At 35.0% G+C, this 22,694-nt stretch overlaps 2 protein-coding genes across 2 annotated transcripts; both read right to left on the reverse strand.

The window, feature by feature from the left end:
* Positions 1–17,888: 17,888 nt before the first annotated feature.
* Positions 17,889–20,414, reverse strand: LOC113286387 (moesin-like). The gene is made up of 2 exons (XM_026535022.1): positions 19,472–20,414; positions 17,889–18,555 (listed from the first exon to the last, which is right to left on the reverse strand). Exons 1-2 carry the CDS (start codon positions 20,406–20,408, stop codon positions 18,428–18,430), a joined length of 1,065 nt encoding a protein of 354 aa, XP_026390807.1. The 5' UTR covers positions 20,409–20,414; the 3' UTR covers positions 17,889–18,427.
* Positions 20,415–21,028: 614 nt separating this feature from the next.
* LOC113286388 lies at positions 21,029–22,170 on the reverse strand. The gene has a single exon (XM_026535024.1). The coding sequence runs from the start codon at positions 21,620–21,622 to the stop codon at positions 21,185–21,187; it is 438 nt and encodes a 145-aa protein (XP_026390809.1). The 5' UTR covers positions 21,623–22,170; the 3' UTR covers positions 21,029–21,184.
* Positions 22,171–22,694: the final 524 nt, after the last annotated feature.

Here is a 22,694-nt window from a genome sequence, read left to right on the forward strand (position 1 = left end):
ACAAACAGTCTAAAGATCCCCGTCGAAACTTCGATCTAGTTTGAGTGAATCTTATATCAGAAGAGAAGATTCTCAAGCATAAAAAAACTAGGTGCAATCAAAGTTCAACAACCTTAGTCAATCAAATCAATCGAAAACTAATAATAAACCGCAATTATCTAGTTTCTCACTAACGGTACTAATAGAGCTTCTCAATCCCGAAGAAATATTTAAACCGAGCATCCGTAAGAGATTTCTCCTAATTAGGTTACTTTCCTCTCCGAATAAGCGGCTCCACCAGTAACAACGCAACTAGGTAGTTTTGCTGGATGTGAGGATTAGTTTGCTTGAGATGCAAACTTTGATATTTATAGACCAAGGAAGTTTGGACACCAAGGAATTTCCAAAACCGAAAATATTTTCAAGATATGCAATAAATTCGAAATTCAGTTTCCATAATTCCTGGAAATGCTTTGTCCAAATAATGACTGAAATCTCTAAGAAAATCTCCAATTAGTAAATGCACATTAGTAATCTTTATTTTCCAAATATAAAATTAAAAACCTTAATTAAAAGATTCTCAATTTATTTTCAATCTGAGATTCTCCTTTAGCTATTACGAAATATCTTTGAAAAATAAAAGATAAGCGTTACTGCACATGTTCAACGTATGTTGACATCTTTACTTTGTAAGTCCTTTTTCATACTTACAATCTTGGAATTGATTTGCCACACTTCCAAAAAAGTTTAGAATTGGTTCGTCTGACTTATAAGAACTATGTGATTGATTATCCTATCAAATCACCAAACATGGGTTTCACGGTTCTACCAAAACAAGTTTCGGTTCCACCTCCATGTGGGTACTAGAATTAGTCATGCTATTTACCAAAACTTGGTTGACTAGGTACTAGTATCGGTTCCCATATATATATGTTATTTAACTTGTATTTATTGCACATGTCCATAAGATCGGTTCCCAATGTCTAAAAACGTGTTGCACATGTTCATAGGATCGGTTCCCAATATCTAAAAACTTACTGCACCTCTTACAAGGATCGATTCCCCTCTTGTGATCGGTTGCAACTCTTACTAGGATCGGTTCCCCTTTGCCTAGAGTTGGTCATACCAATAACATTAAATCGATCATACCATCTCAGGTGATTACTTAAGATCGGTTTCACTAATAAAAGTCATACCAATACAAAAGTCAGGCCTTGTGAATAGTTTTACTAAGAACATAAGAAAGTCATGAGATGTTATACTAATCACACATATTGGTAGTTCAAAGGATATGAAATGAATAACAATACCAATAAGCCTAGTGATTTCCCTTCCGATTCACAAAACAAGTTCATGAATTTACTTCCTTTAAACGAATGTAAAACATTGTTTCCTAGGATGAAATCTGAAAAGGCGAGGGTACCCAAATATACCTCAAGCTAAAACTTTTCCTACATATAAGTCCTTTCTCCGAAAGTGATTGTCTATGGACTGAGTCGAGACAATACAACTAATCGGTTCATACTTCGTGTGATCGTCTATGGATACGAGATCGAGACAATACAACAATGAAGTATGTTTACTTGATACAAAGGTTCGGACTTGACCAAACACATAGGATTGCTTATCAAGTAAATAGGAATTAACGTCTGTGCGATTTACTTTAGTTATAATAAAACCCCGGGACCTTGTCCAGAATTGAATACTCTCAGGATTAAGCCGCTACACAAAATTACACCTAACTTTGTATAGTTGAGACCAAGCAACTAAATTCCGTCTGTATTCCCACGCCTCCAACTTATAAATAAGTCACGTACTTAGAACAATTCCCTTAGTTCGTATTCCGAACAGTAAAGGAATAAAAAATTTGTTTGGTATCAACTCTCTTCAACCAAGTGATATGAGTAGGATAAAGGTTCTTCCGTTTATCTTAACATAAACTCCTTCGTCAGGTCCTTAGATCTATCTTATATTCAATTATCGAAGTAATCGTTTAAGATTAATCCAACAACACTCTTAATCCAAAGATTGTGTTGATACCGATCTACTCAATTAATAAATCCAATCTACCACAAGGATAAACCGATTATTAATTGGATCCTCTTTTACCGAAACATTGTGCACACCAAAGATTATAAAACCCAAGTCATATTTTCAATATCTTCTTTGTCTTCAAATCTTCTTAAATCTTCAATAAAAACCTGCACACAATCACTTGAATCTCTTGTGATCAATCACGTACAGAATGGAGTCTGTTAACAATGGATTATCACAAAATCGTCTTTAGAACTCACAACAGTCTAAAGATCCCTGTCGAAACTCTGAACTAGTTTGAGTGAATCTTATACCAGAAGAAAAGATTCTCAAGAATAAACAAACTAGGTGCAATTAGATTTCAACCACCGTTAGTCAATTAAATCAATCGAAAATAAAAGATAAACCACAATTATCTAGTTTCCCACTAACGGTACACGCTAGAGCTTCTCAATCCCAAAGAAAAAATTAAACTGAACGGTCGTAAGAGATTTCACCTAATTAGGTTACTCTCCTCTCCGAATATGCGGCTACCACAGTAACAACAAAAAAAGAGGAGCTCTGTTGTTACGAAGGATTAGTTTGCTAGAAAGGAAAACTTCAAGTATTTATAGACAAGGAAGTTTGGAAACCAAGGAATTTCCAAAACCGAAAATATTTTCAAGATATTCATTAAAGCACAGATTCGATTTTCATAATTCCTGGAAATTCTCTGTCCAAAAATAATGATCGAAATCTCTCGGAAAATCTAATTAGTAAATGTACATTACTAATTCTGGAATTTCTCTACAAAATGAAATTAATAACCTAATTAAAAGATTCTTGACTTACTTATGTTTCGATCCTGGGATCGGTTCCTATTAGAGAATTTCTCTGCTGAACTCACCAAGCGTTGGTATGTCAAATTTGGTTATCATATTTTAGTGAATCAAAACTCATGTTAAGAGTCGCTTGATTATGTACCTGAGTCAACTTTGTATAGGTTAGATTGAAACTATTAGGATATGAGACATTACAAGTATTGCGAAGTCTTGAAGATGTGAAGAAGCAAGCAGCTACACCGACAACAATCATCCTTACACTTGAGGTTAGTGATATTTGAATTGAACTGTTTCATTCCCTGACGTATCTTTCAAGTCGTGCATATTGAGAACATAACTGCGAAGCATATTTGAACTCTAGATAGACATAGTATTAAGGAATACAATATGAGGTTTGTTGCTTAACCATTAAACTTTGTATATAAGACATCGCCATAATCATTTGAATGCTATTATGATTATGTATGGGTATGAGGTGAGGATTTCATCCTAGGGCACAATGTTTACATGTGTTATAAGGAAGTAAGTTCATAAACTTGTTTGTGGACCGAAAAATAAGTTTCCAGGTGTTATTGGTTTTGTTATTCATTGCATATCTTATGAACAACCAATATGTGTGATAGAGTATAACCGCTCACAACTTGTTGTGTTCTTGGTAGATATATTCACAAAGGCCTGATTTATGTATGGGTATAACTTTTATTAGTAAAACCGATCTTAAGTAATCACCCGTGGTATGATCGGATTTTGTATGTCTGACCAAATAAAAGGAAAGGGGAACCGATCCTTGTAAGGGGTGCAGTACATCAAAGGGAACCAATCTTTATACGGGGTGCAACAAGGTTTATAACAGAAAGAGGAACCGATCCTATGGACATGTGCAACACGTTTTTAGGAAAATGGGAACCAATCCTATGGACATGTGAAACACATATAAGTTAGATACCATATATATGTGGGGAACCGATCCTAGTACCTAGTCAACCGAATTTTTAGAAATCTAGTGTGACTATGCACAGTACTCACATGGAGGTAGAACCAAAACTTGTTTTGGTAGAACCGTAAACCCATGATTGTGATTGAATGTTGGTTTGATCAATCACATAGTTCTTGAAAATCAGGTGAACCAATTCTAAACTTGTTTGGAAGTGTGTCAAATCAGTTTCAAGGTTGTAAGTGTGAAAGAGAACATACAAAGTAAAGGTGTCGATAAACTTTGAATACGTGCTGTGAATGTTTATTTCTTTAATTGTTGAAAAAATTTCCTTAACGGCTAATGGAAGAGAATCCCAGGACCTAAACATAAGTAAGTTAAGAATCTTTTAATTAAGGTTATTAATTTCATTTTGTAGGGAAATTACAGAATTAGTAATGTGTATTTACTAATTAGATTTTCCGAGAGATTTCTATCGTTATTTTTGGACAGAGCATTTCCAGGAATTATGAAAACCGAATCCGTGCTTTTGTGAACATCTTGAGAATATTTTCGGTTTTGGAAATTTTTTGGTGTCCAAACTTCATTATCTATAAATACTCGAAGTTTGCTTTTCTAGCAAACTAATCCTTCGTAACAACAAATTTACTCTTTTGTTGTTGTTACTGGTGTAGCCGCCTCTTCGGAGAGGAGAGTAACCTAATTAGGCGACATCTCTTACGGCCGCTCAGTTTAAAGTATTCTTTGGGATTGAGAAGCTCTAGCGTGTACCATAGGTGGAAAACTAGATAATTGCGGTTTATCTTTTGTTTTCGATTGATTTGATTGACTAACGGTGGTAGAAATCTGATTGCACCTAGTTTTCTTATTATTGAGAATCTTATCTTCTGATATAAAATTCACTCAAACTAGTTCAGAGTTTCACAGGGATCAGAATGTTGTTAGTTCTAAAGACGATCTTGTGATAATCCATTGTTAACAAACTCCGTTATGTGCGTGATTGATCACAAGAGATTCAAGTGAATGTGTGCAGGTTTTTATTGAAGATTTAAGAAGATTTGAAGACAAAGAAGATATTGAAGATCTGACTTGGGTTTTATAATCTTTGGTGTGCACAATACTTGTTTCAGTAAAAGAGGATCCAATTAATAATCGGTTTATCCTTGCGGTAGACTGGATTGATTAATTGAGTATATCGACGTCAACACGATTCTTCGGATTAAAGGTGTTGTTGGCTTAATCTTAAATGATTACCTTTGCGTGATTGAATATAAGATAGATCTAAGGACCTGACGAAGAAGTTTATGTTGAGATAAACGGAAGAGACTTTGTCCGACTCATATCACTTGGTTGAATAGAGTTGATACCAAACAAATTTGTTATTCCTTTACTGTTTTCAATACGAACCAAAGGAATTGTTCCAAGTACGTGACTTATTTATAAGTTGGAGGTGTGGGAATACAGAAGGAACTAGGTGAACTATAGGGTTAGTTACTTGGTTTCAACTATCAGAAGTTAGTGTAATTTTGTGTAGCGGCTTAATCCTGAGAGTATTCAATTCTGAACTAGGTCCTGGGGTTTTTCCTGCATTTGCGGTTTCCTCGTTAACAAAATATTGTTGTATCATTTACTTTTATATTCCGCATTATAATTGTTTTATTATAATTAAAGTAAATTACACAAACGTTAATTCCTATTTACTTGATAAGCAATCCTATTGTGTTTGGTTAAGTCCGAACCTTTGTATCAAGTAAACATACTTCGTTGTTGTATTGTATCGATTTCGTATCCATAGACGATCACACGAAGTGTGAACCGATTAGTTGTATTGTCTCGACTCAGTCCATAGACAATCACTTTCGGATAAAGGACTTATAGATAAGAAATTTTTTAGCTTGAGGTATATTTAGGTACCCTCGCCTTTTCAATTGGTATCAAAGCAGGCAAACACGAAAAGATCTAACAATCTATATTTGGTTCGATCCAAACTATAAGAATTGAATCTAATGTCTGATTCAGTTGACGTTATGCAAGAGTTTGAATGCTCAAAAGTTGAAGATGTTAATACTTCGTTGACTCATGATCCAGGAGTTACGAAAACATCTATGTCTTTTTCTGAAAGAGAAGATGCTGATAAAGAGTTGGTAAAACTCCTAAAGCCTATACAATCTCTTCCCTCTAAAGTGTTTATTTTAAAGACAAAGTCAAATCTTCTTAAGCAGGAGATCAGAGAAAAAGACATTCAACTGAACTGTCTAGCCAAAGAGAAAATGGATCTCGCTGTCAAACTAGAAGATCTTGGTAAATCTCTTACAGATAAAGAGACACGTCCTATGATTCTGACTAATAATACTTTTGTGATTTCTTCTGATGAGGAAACTAAAAGTCCTTGCTCGACTTTTACAGATTGTGACAAAACCGGGTTAATCACATCTGAAACAGATCAAGATGATGGTAGTTTGCCTAACTGCATCAAGTTAGGGGAGGATGAGAAACCAGCTTCTAGATCTACTGATGATCAAACGAAATCTCGTCCAAAGGAAACTTTGAACTGATTCCGTGATGACTCTAAGGAATACAATTTTCAGTCACTTGACAGGAAACTTATACTTCTTCAACATTCGGTGGTAAAATTTTTGGAAGAAGTTTCTTGTCCTAAAAAACTGAAAGATTATTCCTCAGTAGAAAGACAAATTATATTACATCCCAATAAGATCAACTCAAAGGAGTCAGAGAAAAGAGTTGATAATCGCTTCTGAAAAAAGGTTCCTCCACACCCATATCGAAACAGTTCTAGTTTTGATGAGGAACGACTTCAGAAGGAAGGGAAATAGCGAATCTCTGCCAAAAGAAACAATCAGGATTTTCCGATAGCTGTTTCAAATGATCACACTAATGTGAATAATAAGGAAGTCATTAGAATGAGAAAATCTTATGAAAATATCACTGAAAGAATTAAGAGAGACCTATGTCTCCGAGAATTCTCACATTAGTACATTTTCTCCACATGATCATATCTCTAGAGTTAGAAAAGATCATCGTCTTGGGAGAAAATATTTTGGGCAGAAATTCCCTAAAAGAAACATGAACTATATTTCTTATATTCACTGTAAGATGGAAAAAGCTTACTCCGATGCAACTTAGTTGTATCATATGTTGTGCTTTCTCATATTTTCGTGCTCATAATCTTTGATGGGAAAGGCACAATAAAACAGGAACACATGTACCTTGTGTAGTAGTTTATCATAAAAAATCTGTGATAATATATAGGTTGCTGCGAATCCATGGAAGTCTAAAAAAATGTTCATGTTTAAACATGTTTCTCCAAATTTGAGTCATCTGGAATTTCCGGATGTTTTTAATTAACCTTCCAACTTAAGTTTCTCGGATTAAGGGAACAAAATATATTGTTTTATATTTTCGGATTTTTCAGAGGTCTTTTGGTCCGAAAGTTGTCTCTTTTAAGAGGAGAAACTTTTTCTTGTCTGTATTCGAAACCCAGAGGAATCCTTTATATTCGTTCATAATCGATCATGCCTCCAATAACTCGCAGTGTCCCAAAGACTAATAAGGAGGAAGTTCAAAAGTTTAAAGGTTGTCAAGGAATCAATACAGAGAGAAAGAATAAAGGCATTATGTATGATTATGACTCTGATAGTTCAGTCGGATCACAAGATGAGTCATGTCTGTTGGCTTACAACCTTCAAGATCCAACCAAAACCAAGTGGATTCGTTCTGATAGTATGATTGACTATATCCAAGGTTTTGAGGAATTGAGAACCAATCTCATTACAACAATTCGAAATCAAGATTGGCTCAAAGACAAGTTTGATGAAACAAAAGCTGATATAGCTGATATGAAAATTCAAGTTGAAAGACTTGAGAAACAAGAAGTGGTTGCAGACAAGTCTCTTGGGACATGCTTTAAGAGTTTGAACACTGAAGAGATCTCGGTGAACAACAAGAGCACCACTAGAGATTAAGTTATTTGATGTAATACTTAATCTAGTTTAATAGACATCAAATTTTGATTTCTTTCATTGATTGTATTGGTTTATTATGAATAAAACTATTATGAATAAAATTATTTGATTAGTAATTTTCTTGTAATAGTTTTCGGTTCACATAGCCTGGGCTTAATTGCTTTTATCTTATTGCTATATATGTTTATGGGATGTTTGATTTCGGTTTTACTACCTTAATATTCGATCTCATAGATTGTGAACACTTATGGTTTGGGTGACTTTTTAATTTAGCGGGATTAAGTTCTAGCCCTAGTAGGTAGGCTTTATCAAAGGATCATGAGGGGTTCTGATAGAAACAATATGTGAAAAAGTCACAATATGTTGAATCGGTTTTGTTTAGCATAAAAGCATATGTGTTTCGACGGTTTTCAACTTTTGCTTGCAATTGTTAAAACCAGTTTTCAACCTTTCTCTGGTAAAGGTTGAGGTATGTTGTTATTCTTTTGTTTAGGCATAAGGATGACGACGTGGTGATATTTCGATATCAGTTCTCCCTGGACGAAGATGCTATCATATTGGAGAAGTGGATGCGAAATTTGAGGTAACAATCTTGCTAGTTAATTGTTTTCTTGTTTAAGAAAATCCTGAGTTTATATTGTATATATTTGTTTATTTTGCTTAACAAAATTTCGGTTCAATTGATATTCATTCCATGATGTGTGTGTGGATGTGTGTTTCAATTGGTTCCGGTTAAGAAAAACTATTTTTATCTTGCTTTATTGTGTGGTATCAATTGTTTAGGCTTACAAAATTTCGGTACAATTGATGTGTGTGTGATTCAATTGGTTCCTGTTAAGAAAAACTATTGTTATCTTGCTTTTGTATGGTATCAATTGTTTAGGCTTGCAAAATTACGGTGCAATTGCGGTGCTTTTAATGTCTATGTTGTTTCAATTGCTTCCGGTTGAGGTTAATAATTATGCAAGTTGATTTATTTTGGTTTGTATGAATTATTTATGGATTAACAAAATAATTTGTGTACGGGATGAGTTGTTTAGTCCAATTCGATTCCGGATAAGAAACTAAGTTAATTCTGATCTTAGTTTTTCTTATCAAAGTGAGGTTTCGGTTATTCAATTCTAATCGAATGCCTAAACAAGGAATGCTAGTTAATTAACCTAGTACTTGTCTTTTTTTAAATTGAAAGGTCTAAGTTTATAGATAATTAGAACCTGATGAGAAAAATGGAGTTTAAGCACAGACTAAGGGGGAGTAACATGTCATATAAATTGGTATAATAAAGACGTGCGTTGAATATCTATTTATCTTCCTTAGGGGGAGTATTAGCTTTGTTATTATAATGTCAACAACGACATTTTCAAGGATTGAATGTAAGCAATTTTACTGTGCTGTTGAATCGGGAATCAAGCGGATTGTAATGAATTCTTTTAATTTGTTTATCCATATGATGTAAGAGTTTTGTCACTAAAATTGACAAAGGGGGAGATTGTTAGAACATTGCTCGGTTGAACCCACCAAGCGTTGGTATGTCAAGTTTGGTTGTCATATTTTAGTGAATCAAAACTCATTTTAAGAGTCGCTTGATTATGTACTAGAGTCAACTTCGTATAGGTTAGCTTGGAAGTATTAGGATATGAGACATTACAAGTATTGCGAAGTCTTGAAGATGTGAATAAGCAAAGAGCTACAACGACAATAATCATCCTTCCACTTGAGGTTAGTGATATTTGACTTGAACTGTTTCATTCCCTAACGTATCTTTCAAGTCGTGCATATTGAAAACATAACTGCGAAGCATATTTAAACTCTAGATAGACAGAGTATTAAGGAATACAATACGAGGTTTATTGCTTAACCATTAAAATTTGTAGATAAGACATCGCCATAATCAATTGAATGCTATTGTGATTATGTATGGGTATGAGGTGAGGATTTCATCCTAGGAAACAATGCTTACATGTGTTATAAGGAAGTAAGTTCATAAACTTTTTTTGTGGACCGAAAAGGAAATTGTCAGGTATTATTGGTTTTGTTATTTATTGCATATATTATGTACAATCAATATGTGTGATAGAGTATGACCGCTTACAACTTGTTGTGTTCTTGGTAGAACTATTCACAAAGGCCTGACTTATATATTGATATAACTTTTACTAGTAAAACCGATCTTAAGTAATCACTTTGGTATGATAGGATTTTGTATGTCTGACTAATTAAAAGGAAAGGGGAACCGATCCTTGTAAGGGGTGCAGTACATCAAAGGGAACCTATCCTTGTATGGGTGCAGCAAGGTTTATATCAGAAAGGGGAACCGATCCTATGGACATGTGCAACACATATAAGTTAGATACCATAAATATGTGGGGAACCTATCCTAGTACCTAGTCAACCGAATTTTTGGAAAGCTAGTGTGACTATGCACAATACTCACATGGAGGTAAAACTGAAACTTGTTTTGGTAGAACCGTAAATCCATGATTGTGATTGAATGTTGGTTTGATCAATCACATAGTTCTTGAAAGTCAGATGAACCAATTCTACACTTGTTTGGAAGTGTGGAAAATCAGTTTTAAGGTTATAAGTGTGAAAGAGAACTTACAAAGTAAAGATGTCGACAAACTTTGAAAACGTGCTGTGAATGTTTATTTCTTTAATTGTTCAAAGATATTCCTTAACGCCTAAGGGAAGAGAATCCCAGGATATAAATATAAGTAAGTTAAGAACCTTTTAATTAAGGTTATTAATTTCATTTTGTATGGAACTTACAGAATTAGTAATGTGCATTTAATAATTAGATTTTCCGAGAGATTTCGATCGTTATTTTTGGATAGAGCATTTCCAGGAATTATGAAAACCGAATCTGTGATTTTATGAATATCTGAGAATATTTTCGGTTTTGGAAATTCCTTGGTGTCCAAACTTCATTACTAATAAATACTCTAAGTTTGCCTTTCTAGCAAACTAATCCTTCGTAACAACAGATTTACTCTTTCGTTGTTGTTACTGGTGTAGCCGCCTATTCGTAGAGGAGAGTAACCTAATTAGGCGAAATCTCTTACGGCCACTTAGTTTAAAGTCTTCTTTGGGATTGATAACCTCTAGCGTGTACCGTTGGTGGGAAACTATATAATTGCGGTTTATCTTTTGTTTTTGATTGATTTGATTGACTAACTGTGGTTGAAATCTGATTGCACCTAGTTTGTTTATTCTTGAGAATCTTCTCTTCTGATATAAGATTCAATCAAACTAGTTCAGTGTTTCGACAGGGATCTTTAGACTGTTGTTAGTTCTAAAGACGATCTTGTGATAATCCATTGTTAACAGACTCCGTTATGTGCGTTATTGATCACAAGAGATTCAAGTGATTGTGTGCAGGTTTTTATTGAAGATTTAAGAAGATTTGAAGACAAAGAAGATATTGAAGATCTGACTTGGGTTTTATAATCTTCGGTATGTACAATACTTGTTTCCGTAAAAGAGGATCCAATTTATAATCGGTTTATCCTTGTGGTAGATTGGATTGATTAATTGAGTAGATCGGCATCAACACGATTCTTCAGATTAAAGGAGTTGTTGGCTTAATCTTAAACGATTACCTTTGGGTGATTGAATATAAGATAGATCTAAGGTCCTGACGAAGGAGTTTATGTTGATATAAACGGAAGAGCTTTTGTCCGACTCATATCACTTGGTTGAATAGAGTTGATACCAAACAAATTTTTTGTTCCTTTACTGTTTGGAATACGAACCAAAGGAATTGTTCCAAGTACGTGAATTATTTATAAGTTGGGGGCGAGGGAATACATAAGGAACTAGGTGAACTATAAGGTTAGTTACTTGGTCTCAACTATACGAAGTTAGTGTAATTTTGTGTATCGGCTTAATCCTGAGAGTATTTAATTCTGGACTAGGTCCCGGGGTTTTTCCTGCATTTGCGATTTCCTCGTTAACAAAATCTTGTTGTTTCATTTACTTTTATATTCCGCATTATAATTGTTTTATTATAATTAAAGTAAAATACACAAACATTAATTCATATTTACTTGATAAGCAATCCTATTGTGTTTGGTTAAGTACGAACCTTTGTATCAAGTAAACATACTTCGTTGTTGTATTGTCTCGATCTCGTATCCATAGACGATCACACGAAGTGTGAACCGATTAGTTGTATTGCCTCGACTCAGTCCATAGACAATCACTTTCGGAGAAAGGACTTATAGGTAGGAAAAGTTTTAGCTTGAGGTATATTTGGGTACCCTCGCCTTTTCAGTTCCCCTTGTGATGTACTGCAACTCTTACTAGGATCGGTTCCCCTTTCCCATAATTGTCAGACACACAAACCCGATCATACCATCTTAGGTGATTACTTAAGATCGTTTTTACTAATAAAAGTTATACCAATGCATAAGTCAGGCCTTTGTGAATAGTTCTACCAAGAACACAAACAAGTTGTGAGCGGTTATACTCAATCACACATATTGATTGTTCATAATATATGCAATGAATAACAAAACCAATAACACCTGGCAATTTCCTTTTCGATTCACAAACAAGTTTATAAACTTACTTCCTTAGAACACATGTAAGCATTGTTTCCTAGGATGAAATCCTCACCTCATACCCATACATAATCACAATAGCATTCAATTGATTATGGCGATGTCTTATCTACAAATTTTAATGGTTAAGCAATAAACCTCGTATTGTATTCCTTAATACTCTGTCTATCTAGAGTTTAAATATGCTTCGCAGTTATGTTTTAAATATGCACGACTTGAAAGATACGTTAGGGAATGAAACAGTTCAAGTCAAATATCATTAACCGCAAGTGGAAGGATGATTGTTGTCGTTGTAGCTCCTTGCTTCTTCACATCTTCAAGACTTCGCAATACTTGTAATGTCTCATATCCTAATACTTTCAAGCTAACCTATACGAAGTTGACTCTAGTACATAATCAAGCGACTCTTAACATGAGTTTTGATTCACTAAAATATGACAACCAAACTTGACATACCAACGCTTGGTGGGTTCAACCGAGCAATGCTCTAAATACTGGGAATGTGTATTTTTGTGGTGTAATAAATTGTGCCATACGGAGGGACACGATTCATATGGATATTTCGAGATGAGTGACCATTGAAATCCATTTTATGAGAATCCTGTTTTTCTGCAGGAATGAAATCCATTGTAGTGGTCATCGGAGAGTTTACTCTGTCGACAGTGAAAAGAAGTAGATTTTGAAGATCAGAAATCTGTTTCGTTCTAGAAAAACAATGTAAAATATGATGATTCTTTTTCCCACATAAGGAAAAAGTTCGTGGAAGAGAGACATTGGTAGGCACTTGTTTTAAGTTCATAGCCTTATTAGAAGACTGCAAGTAATATGAATATTTCTTAGCAGAAACTTCCTTTGGAGAACTTCTCTTTGTGTAATGCAATTTCACTTGAGGATTAGTGATTGGCATAGAAGGTCATTTTCTTATTAAAACAGAGTTTTCCTTTTTCAGGGAATTGCACTGTTCCTGGGCTAAGAGAAGGGATGCAACTAGTCTTTCTTTTTCAACACGAAGACTGTTCAGATCAGATGAATGAGCCTCGATCAAACGTTTTTCTCTAATTGAATTTTCTTTAACAATATTATCAAGAGTACTAATCCTTTCACGCTGTAGAGTAGTTTCTTGAACGAGTTTCTCAATATTGTTAGAGAAGGATTCAGTAATATAGTAGAGTTCCCGTTCTCGACCAATAGACTTTTCAAATTCATCCATGAGTGAGCATAATTATTAAAATCAATCGACTTAGACGAATCTTTTTGAGTTCTGGAGAAATTATTTTTAGCTTCTGTCATAATGTCAAGTGTCTCATTTCTACCTCGGGATTTGGAAGAATCAACTAAGGAGTTATCTTTTGAGGAAAGCCCAAGACATTTGACATAGTTAAAAGCTTTAAAATACATATTGTTTATGCGTGACATGGAGATAAACATTTGTCCACAAAGTCAGATTGCTACAAACACAGACTTATAAGGTTTTAAACGTGTTTGCCTGCTCTAATACCAATTGAAAAAGCAGGGGTCTAACAACCTCACCCAATCTTTCGCTTAGCAATCTGTATGGACCAACTCCAATATACTATCAAGATAATCAACTAGACAGTCAGACTCAATCTTAAAGAAAAGTATATCAAAGAGTTGTATCTCAATTTCTCAATTCAATCCGCAATCAAACAAATAGGAATTTGCGAGCCTGATTGAACAAAGAGAAATAACTTGAACGGTGCCAAAGATCAATGTTCAAGGATCAATCAATTTCAATCAACAATCAAAGGTTGGATTTACCAATTGATCGATTCAACGCACAACCTGTGATATTTCAATTATATAACAAAATATAATTCGGAAAAGAAATAACACAGACACCAGAAGTTTTGTTAACGAGGAAACCACAAATGCAGAAAAACCCTGGGACCTAGTCCAGATTTGAAAACCATATTCTATTAAGCCGCTACAGACGCTATCCTATTCCAAGTTAACTTTATACTGTAATGTAGTTGAGCCCTAATCAATATCATACTGATCAAGGTACAGTTGCGTTCCTTACACCTCAAAAACCACGCTGGTTTCTGCGCACTTGATTCCCTTAGCTGATCTCACCCCATAACTAAGAGTTGCTACGACCCAAAATCGAAGACTTGATAAACAAATCTGTATCACACAGAAAAGTCTATTGGATAGATAAATATGTCTCCCACAGATAAACCTACGAGTTTTGTTCCGTCTTTTTAAAATCAAGGTGAACATGAACCAATTTATAAACCAGACTTATATTCCCGAAGAACAACCTAGTATTATAAATCACCTCACAATAATCTTAATCGATTGACGAAACAAGATATTTTGGAATCACAAACAATGAGACGAAGATGTTTGTGACTACTTTTTTATCTTGCCTACCGGAGATAAATCTCGATAAAATCTTAAAGAAGATAATATTATCAATCACCTCACAATAATCTTAATCGATTAACGAAACAAGATATTTTGGAATCACAAACAATGAGACGAAGATGTTTGTGACTACTTTTTTTTATCTTGCCTACCGGAGATAAATCTCGAGCAAATCTTAAAGAAGATAGTAATCAATCATGATAGAAAACAGCAAGAAAACACGCAACTACAGAGAAAATAGTTGGGTCTGGATTCACAATCCCAATAAAGTCTTTAAGTCGTTAACCTACGGGGTTTCGTGAAAAACCTAAGGTTAAAGGAGAATCCACTCTAGTCGCAACTAGTATCACACTGGAGGTGTGGGGATTAGGTTCCCCAGTTGATAGAGTTCTCTTTTATATAGTTTTCAAATTAGGGTCTGCAATCTAAGTTACCTTGGTAACAAAGCATTCAATATTCACCGTAGATGAAATCCTGATTAGATTCAAGCTAACATCTTTCAACTGTTAGATCAAACTTAGCTTGTTATACAAAAATGAATGTACTTTCTTTTAGGTTTGAGTAACCGTACCTAAACCTGTGCACTTAGTCAGTTCAACAATAGTTAACCAATTGTTAGCCATATGAGCAATTTCATATCAATCTTATTCATCTTTACCATAACTAGTTCAAATGACTCAAATGAAACTAGTTACAAAGTTTTTCAATTGCTTAGATCTCATGGAAGTATACAACACATAATTACAGAAAAATCGATTTTGATTCACTCGAATATTTCATGAATATCATAGCCACGGTTCGCAAAAGATTGCATTCCTTATTATATAAATGTTTTAGTTCATGAACAAACCGATTTTAGAAAGTAACCTACTTAAGTATGCAAAAGGGTACGCATACCTAAGTAGCCGGACCGAGTTTGGTTACACCAGTACGCGTACGGGTACGCATACTTCCAAACACAGCAGAAATTCCTGGACCCAAACCCTTCGGATTTTCTCAACTAACAGATACGCATACAGGTATGCATACTATAGTTCCGGTCATGAATCACATATATGCAAGAACACATACTATGTTCATAATCAAATGATGGTTAAGTGTTGTAAACTCTATTTCAATCATTGAAACGTTCTTAGAGGATGACAGTAGCTGTTTTCACGAACTATTAGCATCAAAGAAATTTTCAAGTTATTTAAATAATCATTACGAAACATTCCAAGTCTGTTAGAGCACTGCTCGGTCGAACTCACAAGCGTTGCTATATCAAGCTTTTTTGTCAAGTTAATATTCTCATTCTAAGTATTGAGTTCTATCTACTTATAGCTAAGTCTCGGATTAGGATTTTAAGTGTAGTTGAGATTTAGAATCCACGGTGTTCATCGAATGAAGACGAAGAACTACTCAAGGGAACTTGTGGAACTTCATCAAAAAAAGGTATGTGGAGACTTGAACTTATCTATCACTCAAAACTTTATCTACTCTATCTCCTATTTGATACAAAATCCGTGATGCTATATAGACTTCAATTATACACATTTGCTATTTCGAGCCGAGTTTAACATATATGTCTCCATATATGTCCATAGCTCGTTTGCAACTACGGCAAAGACTGTCCACATTGAATAAAGGGATGCCAAGTTTGTAACATAACACGGAGCTGAACTGCCTAGGTCCGACCTGTTGATTTTGTTTTTCATATCTTTAAAAAAATGGATTTGGAAAGAAAAACTTAAAACCTATCAAAATGAAGAGAAAAGACCTTATAAACTATAAATCAAAGACTTCCAACCAAAAAGAACACACCTAGTAGGTATATTATAAAAATCATCCAAATCCAAACTCCATAGTATCAAACTAGATTTTACCCCCAAAAGATTTCCTTATTCCGATTTCTTTATGCCCCCAAAGACAATAATACTATTACGCTCTATCCAAATAACCCGACAAAACAAGTAAGGCTAAAACGACCAGATGTCCTTGTTTTTCCTTTAAGTTTGGTTGACTCGTACTAAAAAATCATGTTGCAAAGAATACGTAAACACACACTTAATTTTAACAGCCCTCAAAAAGTAATTCCAAATCCGTCAAGAGAAGGTACAATGTAAAAACAAGTGCTCTCACTTACCTCCTCCATGTCGTAAAACTTACGATTTACATTACCAAGAACAACATCTCTAGCATTGAGCATTTTCGGCGTGGGCAGCGAATTATGGCTTGCAGCCTAGAGCCTACAAAGCAAAGCTCACTTTAGGGGGATTGATTTTGACCACTATAAATTTCTGTACTCCATTCTCGTTAACAGACAGGAAATGGGGTGGGATATACCTTGAAATTTGAATCAGCATCTGAATTCAAGAAACCTGTTTTGAGGCATACAAGGTAATGACAAAATAGGTTCACTATGTGGTAAAATCAATAACCCTTATCCATCATATTTTTATCATGACAATAATACCCTTACTTCATTAGTGTTAATGATAATAATTAGAATCTAATACTAATAATTAATAGTTAATGTTAATGATTAGTGATTAATGTCAATTATTATATAATCTTAGTTTCAAAAGTTTTTTTTTTCTTGAGAGAGAGAGAGAGAGAGATAATTAGGTTAGGGTTTATTAAAGAGGAAGAATAAGAAATTAGGCTTTTGAGATCGACAGAATTAATAGATAATTAAGGTTTGTTAATACGGAAATAGACTTCAAAACAAGGTATAATAGTGCGCAATCATTGTTTCTTTGAGGGATTAAATCGCAGATTTGAAAGTAACGGGATGGAGTGATTATGTTACCAAGTCAATTGTCTCAGCTGCTGTCAAGCAGACAAGCATCAAGTATTATCTTCTTGGAAATAATTATTTACAGGAATGTATACTTCCTGACGAGACTAAAGAAGAGTTACAACACTACTGGATATCCAATTCAAGAATTCTTAAAGCATTTCTGGTCATCATTTCCTATTACAACACCATACCTTCACAAGGTGAGAGGATTGAAGGATGCCACGACGGATATCTAAATCAAGCTGCAGGGATTAAAGAATTAACACAATCAGTCATTAGGCATCAAGTTTCTCTTCTAGTTCAACCAAATGGTTCAGGCTCTGGGCGCAGCATTTACTCATTCTGATGCTGATATACAAAGATTAGAGAGCTTAAACGAGCATCTTTCTGGCTACATAAAAGAGATTTAATGTAATACTCCATAGATCCATATCATATACATAACAAAGAACATCGTCTAGATTTGGTACTTGTTTTGTGCATGCAAGGGGTCTCCTGAGGGCACAGACAATGTGACTTTCTATATTCTGTTCGAGTTTCCTAAAAATAAATAAAAGAGTAAAAGACCATGGATTGGTATAGTCCTGCACTGCGTAAAAGTTTTTAGATCTTTATATTTGGGAACTTATCATCTTCTTGGCTGACACTTCGGCTGGTGGAAACCTTGCATCTTTTCATAGTTGAAGAGAATTGAATATTCTTGTCAAAGCTTCCCCAAACTGACAATGTCCTTTTCAAATACGTGTTCAATGTTTCAAAGTTCCATTAGTTGATGCATGATCTATGTCTTCACCTTTGTTGTTACAAGTATGTGTCAGAGGAATCTCCTTTTCATCCTCACCGTCACTGACCTCAATAACGTCATCCTCGATCCCAATTATACATATGGATGATGTTTTTACACCATCTTGTTTGAGCAAAACCAGATTTTCTTTGCAGCTCCCTCATGTCTCAGAACCTGGTTGCTGTTTAGCTTCACTCACCAACTCCACTTTGGTATCGGAACAAATATTCTTCTTCTCAACCTTAAGATCTACAGAATGGTCAAATTGGATCTTGGTATTAGGTGTGTCTGCAAAAGAAAAAATAAAGTTTGATATATTAGGATATTCCATTATCGACTGATGCAGCGGTCGCATAAGCAATTAGAAGTTGTTCTGACTTTTGAACTAAACAAATGAGACACACAACATGAATTAATCGTAGATTGCAGCCACATCTATCATCTATAACTATTCATGCTTTTACAGAAAACACATGAAGGTCCTTCCCCTAGAACACATATTTTTACGTCCGGTCTTTTTTCTTATCAGTTACATAGTAAACGATAAAGGAAGTATAAGAGTAGTGCCACTATACTCAAGTTACCTGGACAATGAGTGACCCGTTATTCGGATATAAACTACAGCTTTCACAATAATCCCAAGTATCAAATAAAAGACTAGTCCTCTTACCCAGTATGAATTCACTGCTTGTCCTATATGATGAAGATATGGATACCCCTATTTACACAAGTTAACATAAGATGTAAAATAAACTTAACATAATCGCAGAATACATATGCAGCGGAAAAATGGACCGCTGTGGATATTTCAGCAAGTTCAGTTTCGTTATGGACGGAATTTAGTTAACTAGTGTAATTCTAATCAAAAAGATGCTACTGAATACAATAAAAATGAACAAGTATTTGAAATAGCTCCGATTATTGCCCAAACCATCCTTCCTCTATCCTAGTTAACCTTTGTGTTAGCAGTTACTACAAACTTTCAACTGGTTGTTCCCTGTATGATTACTAGTTTACTAAAGACCAAGAATCGAAATGTCTATCAGCTATCTACAAATACAATAACTGATAAGACACTCAATAAAACATAATCCGTGGTCTACATTTACTTAAGTACAAAGAGAAACAACAGACACAATGAACAAATTAGTCCAAAATAAAAAAAAACGATCAAATGAAAACTAACAGAAAGAAATATTGATACCTGAGACATGTACATCTTCAAATAACATTTCATGGAATGAAGAAAAGTCCGTAGTGGGTAGAGAAGCAGGACTAAGAACCTTTTCACTTTTAGTCAAGTGAGCCACACTAGCAGCATTGACCCTGCCATCCATTTTCCTGCTAATATATTCGTCCATATATTTCTCGCATATATCATCATAAGCATATTCCTTTTGTAGGATTTCCAATCCCGTCTCCAGCTCCGTAAATCTCTTCTTCCAATTCCCAGTCTCGTCCTCCACTCTTCTTTTCCCACGCTCCAAAACCATGTTTGCATTATTAAGCTGAACAAGCATATCCTTTTCATCACTTTCCATCTTCTTAACTAACTCTTCAAAGTAAGCAATTCTATCATGTGACGTCTTCTCTCTTTCGGACATAATATTTCCTACATTTGTTAAACCCGTAATTTTCTCTTTCATTCGGCTGCAGGTGGTTTGGTTGTCCTCAAGCTCATGATCAAGAGCAACCTTTGCTGACATTAGGTTCTTCAATTTACCCTCAAAGCCAACACTCTCCATTTCCTTCACCTTAAGCGCTGCTGACAAGCCATGACATTTGGTTTTATAATCTTCCAACTCGGCTCCATGATTCAGCATCTCACTTGCTTGAATCTCTAATTCTCTACACTTTTTCTTTACAAGCTCAATTTCACCATCTGCTCTTCTTTTCTCACACTCCAAATCCGTATTTTTCTTCTTCCAAATATCCATCTCTTCTTCTGCTCTTTGGTTCAAGGTCTTTAAATCTATAATCTCCTTACTGAACTCAGCACATTTCTCCCTCAGATCACTTCCCATCTTCTTGATTTCCTCTTTTAGCTTAATGGTTCTTTCTTTTGCTTCCTTTTCTTTTTCATTTGTAATTCTCTTGTCCTCCAGACTCTTAATTATCTTCTCTTTCAATCGACCACACATTATCTCGTACTCCTTGAGTTCATTTTCAACACCAATCTTACTTTCATTCAGCTCCTTCAACTAAGACTCAGTGCCAACACACTCCATTTCCTTTACCTTAAGCGCTGTTGACAAGCCATGACACTTGGATGTATAATCTTCTAATTCTTTCTTCAAATTCATAAAATTCATCTTTAGAACTTCAATCTCATCTTCAGCTCTTTTTTACCATACTTTAAAACCCAGTTCTCACTCTTGAGATGAGCACATAGATTGGCTTCATCACTTTTCATCTTCTTAATTACCTCTTCCAAGTAAGAAATTTTTTCATTTGCCGTCTTCTCTATTTCTGACATAATCATTCCTTCTTTTGTAAGAGCCATAATCTTATCTTCCATTCCACTGCATTTGGTTCTGCAGTCCTCAAGCTCGTGATCAAGAGCAACCTTAGAAAACATTAGGTTCTCCAGTACACCAGCACACTCAATTTCCTTCTCCTTAATCTCTTTACACAAACCATGGTACTTAAGTTTATATTCTTCCAATTCCAATAATTTCTTCTTTAGAACTTCATTCTCATCTTCTGCAATTTTTCTCCCACACTTCAAATCCTCGATAACCTTACCGAGTTGAACACGCAACTCTCTCTCGTCACTCATCACCTTCTTAACACATCTTTCGAAGTAAGCACTTCTTTCCAGTGCCGTCTTCTCTCTTGCAAATACAGCCTGTCGGCTTTCCGTTAATTCCATAATGCACTCTTACATTCCATTGCATTTGGTCTTGCAGACCATTAGCTAATGATGAAGATCAATGCATACAACTTCCTTCTCTTTAAGCTCTACCCACAAACCATGACACTTGGCTTTACAATCTTCCAATTCAGCTCCATGATTCAGCATCTCCCCTGCTTGAATCTCTAATTCCATACACTTGATCTTTAAAAGGTTAATTTCAACATCTGCTCTTGTTCTCTCAGACTCCAGTCCCTCAATTTCCTGCTTCCAAATCTCTATTTCATCTTTTGCTCTTTGGTTCACACACTCCGAATCCGTAAATTCCTCCTTCCAAACCTCCATATCATCTTCTACTCTTTGTTTCCCACACTCTGAATCCTTAAATTTCTTCTTCCAAATCTCCATTTCATCTTCTGCTCTTCGTTTTCCATACTCCAATTCCATAATCTCCTTACTGAACTGAACACATTTCTCCCTCTGATCACTTCCCATCTTCATAATTTCTTTTTCCAGACTTGTAATTCTTTCATTTTCTTTCTTCTCTCTTTCATTTGAAATTCTCTTCTCCTACTTTAGACTCTTATTCCTCCGCTCTTTCCACCGATTACACATAATCTGGTACTCCTTGAGTCCATTTCTGACACCAATCTTACTCTCACTCAACTCCTTCAACTCACTCTTTACCAACTCGCACTCAATTTTCTTCTCCTGAAACTCCACCAACAATCGATCGTACTTGATTTTAACATCTTCCAGTAAATGTTTCAAATCAAGTTCATCTATCAACCGTAACGCTTACTGATTCTCAAGTTCGTTAACTCGTTTCTCCAACTCAATTTTCTTGTACTTAAGAAGAAAAAAATTTCTCCCTGACTCTGTATACATACGCTTCCAATGTTCAACTTCAGCCATCTTATCTTTCCACACATATTTTTGAACTAGGGTTTTGTCGCAAAATGATTGTAGATTTCCAAGTAAAAAAAAAAGGACCTTGCAAACCAACTAATAATGGAGAAAAAAAGGTTGCTCTAGATGAAAAAAAATCAAACCTTTGATGAATTCCAAGGATCGAGAATTCATGGTGTGTGTCGCATCAGTGATTTTATGTCTGGTCGGTTTAGTGAGAGTTTTTTTTTTTCATTCTTATGAAAAATCCAGGACTAGCACAAGGACCGTTATCAGGTCGAATCAATCTCGTTGGCAGCAAATTGGTAATATCTCCTTGTAAAATACCATGTTCCATTAGACTTAAACAGTAACGTGCTTGATTATGTCCTTGTAATTTTATTTTATTTTAGCATAGGCTTATTATCCTCGTGAGAGATTCAAGTATGAGAGTTACGCAAAAACGGAGAAATAATAGCTACTAAAGCACTGCTCTTTCGATCACAATGTTCCTCGATAATTATAGAAGACTTGGGAGGACATGGAATTTTCTTTCACCATCTTAATAAAAGGTGCAAGTGTTCCAGAAACAATTACGCACAACACAGATATCATATTGCCAAGCTATCCTAAGAAGAGGATGTACGGCAGTTATGTTGAGCAGGTCAAATCAAACGAATCCTTA

This window comes from Papaver somniferum, chromosome 6 (genome assembly GCF_003573695.1).
Source record: "Papaver somniferum cultivar HN1 chromosome 6, ASM357369v1, whole genome shotgun sequence".
NCBI lineage: Eukaryota > Viridiplantae > Streptophyta > Magnoliopsida > Ranunculales > Papaveraceae > Papaver > Papaver somniferum.

Coding starts and splice junctions, on each gene's coding strand:
- LOC113286387 (XM_026535022.1), bottom strand. CDS start 20,408: ATGTGTGGTCGATTGAAAGAGAAGATAATTAAGAGTCTGGAGGACAAG. Junction 18,556..19,471: donor TGAAGATGTACATGTCTCAG/GTATCAATATTT, acceptor TTTCTTTTGCAG/ACACACCTAATACCAAGATC.
- LOC113286388 (XM_026535024.1), bottom strand. CDS start 21,622: ATGAAGATGGGAAGTGATCAGAGGGAGAAATGTGTTCAGTTCAGTAAG.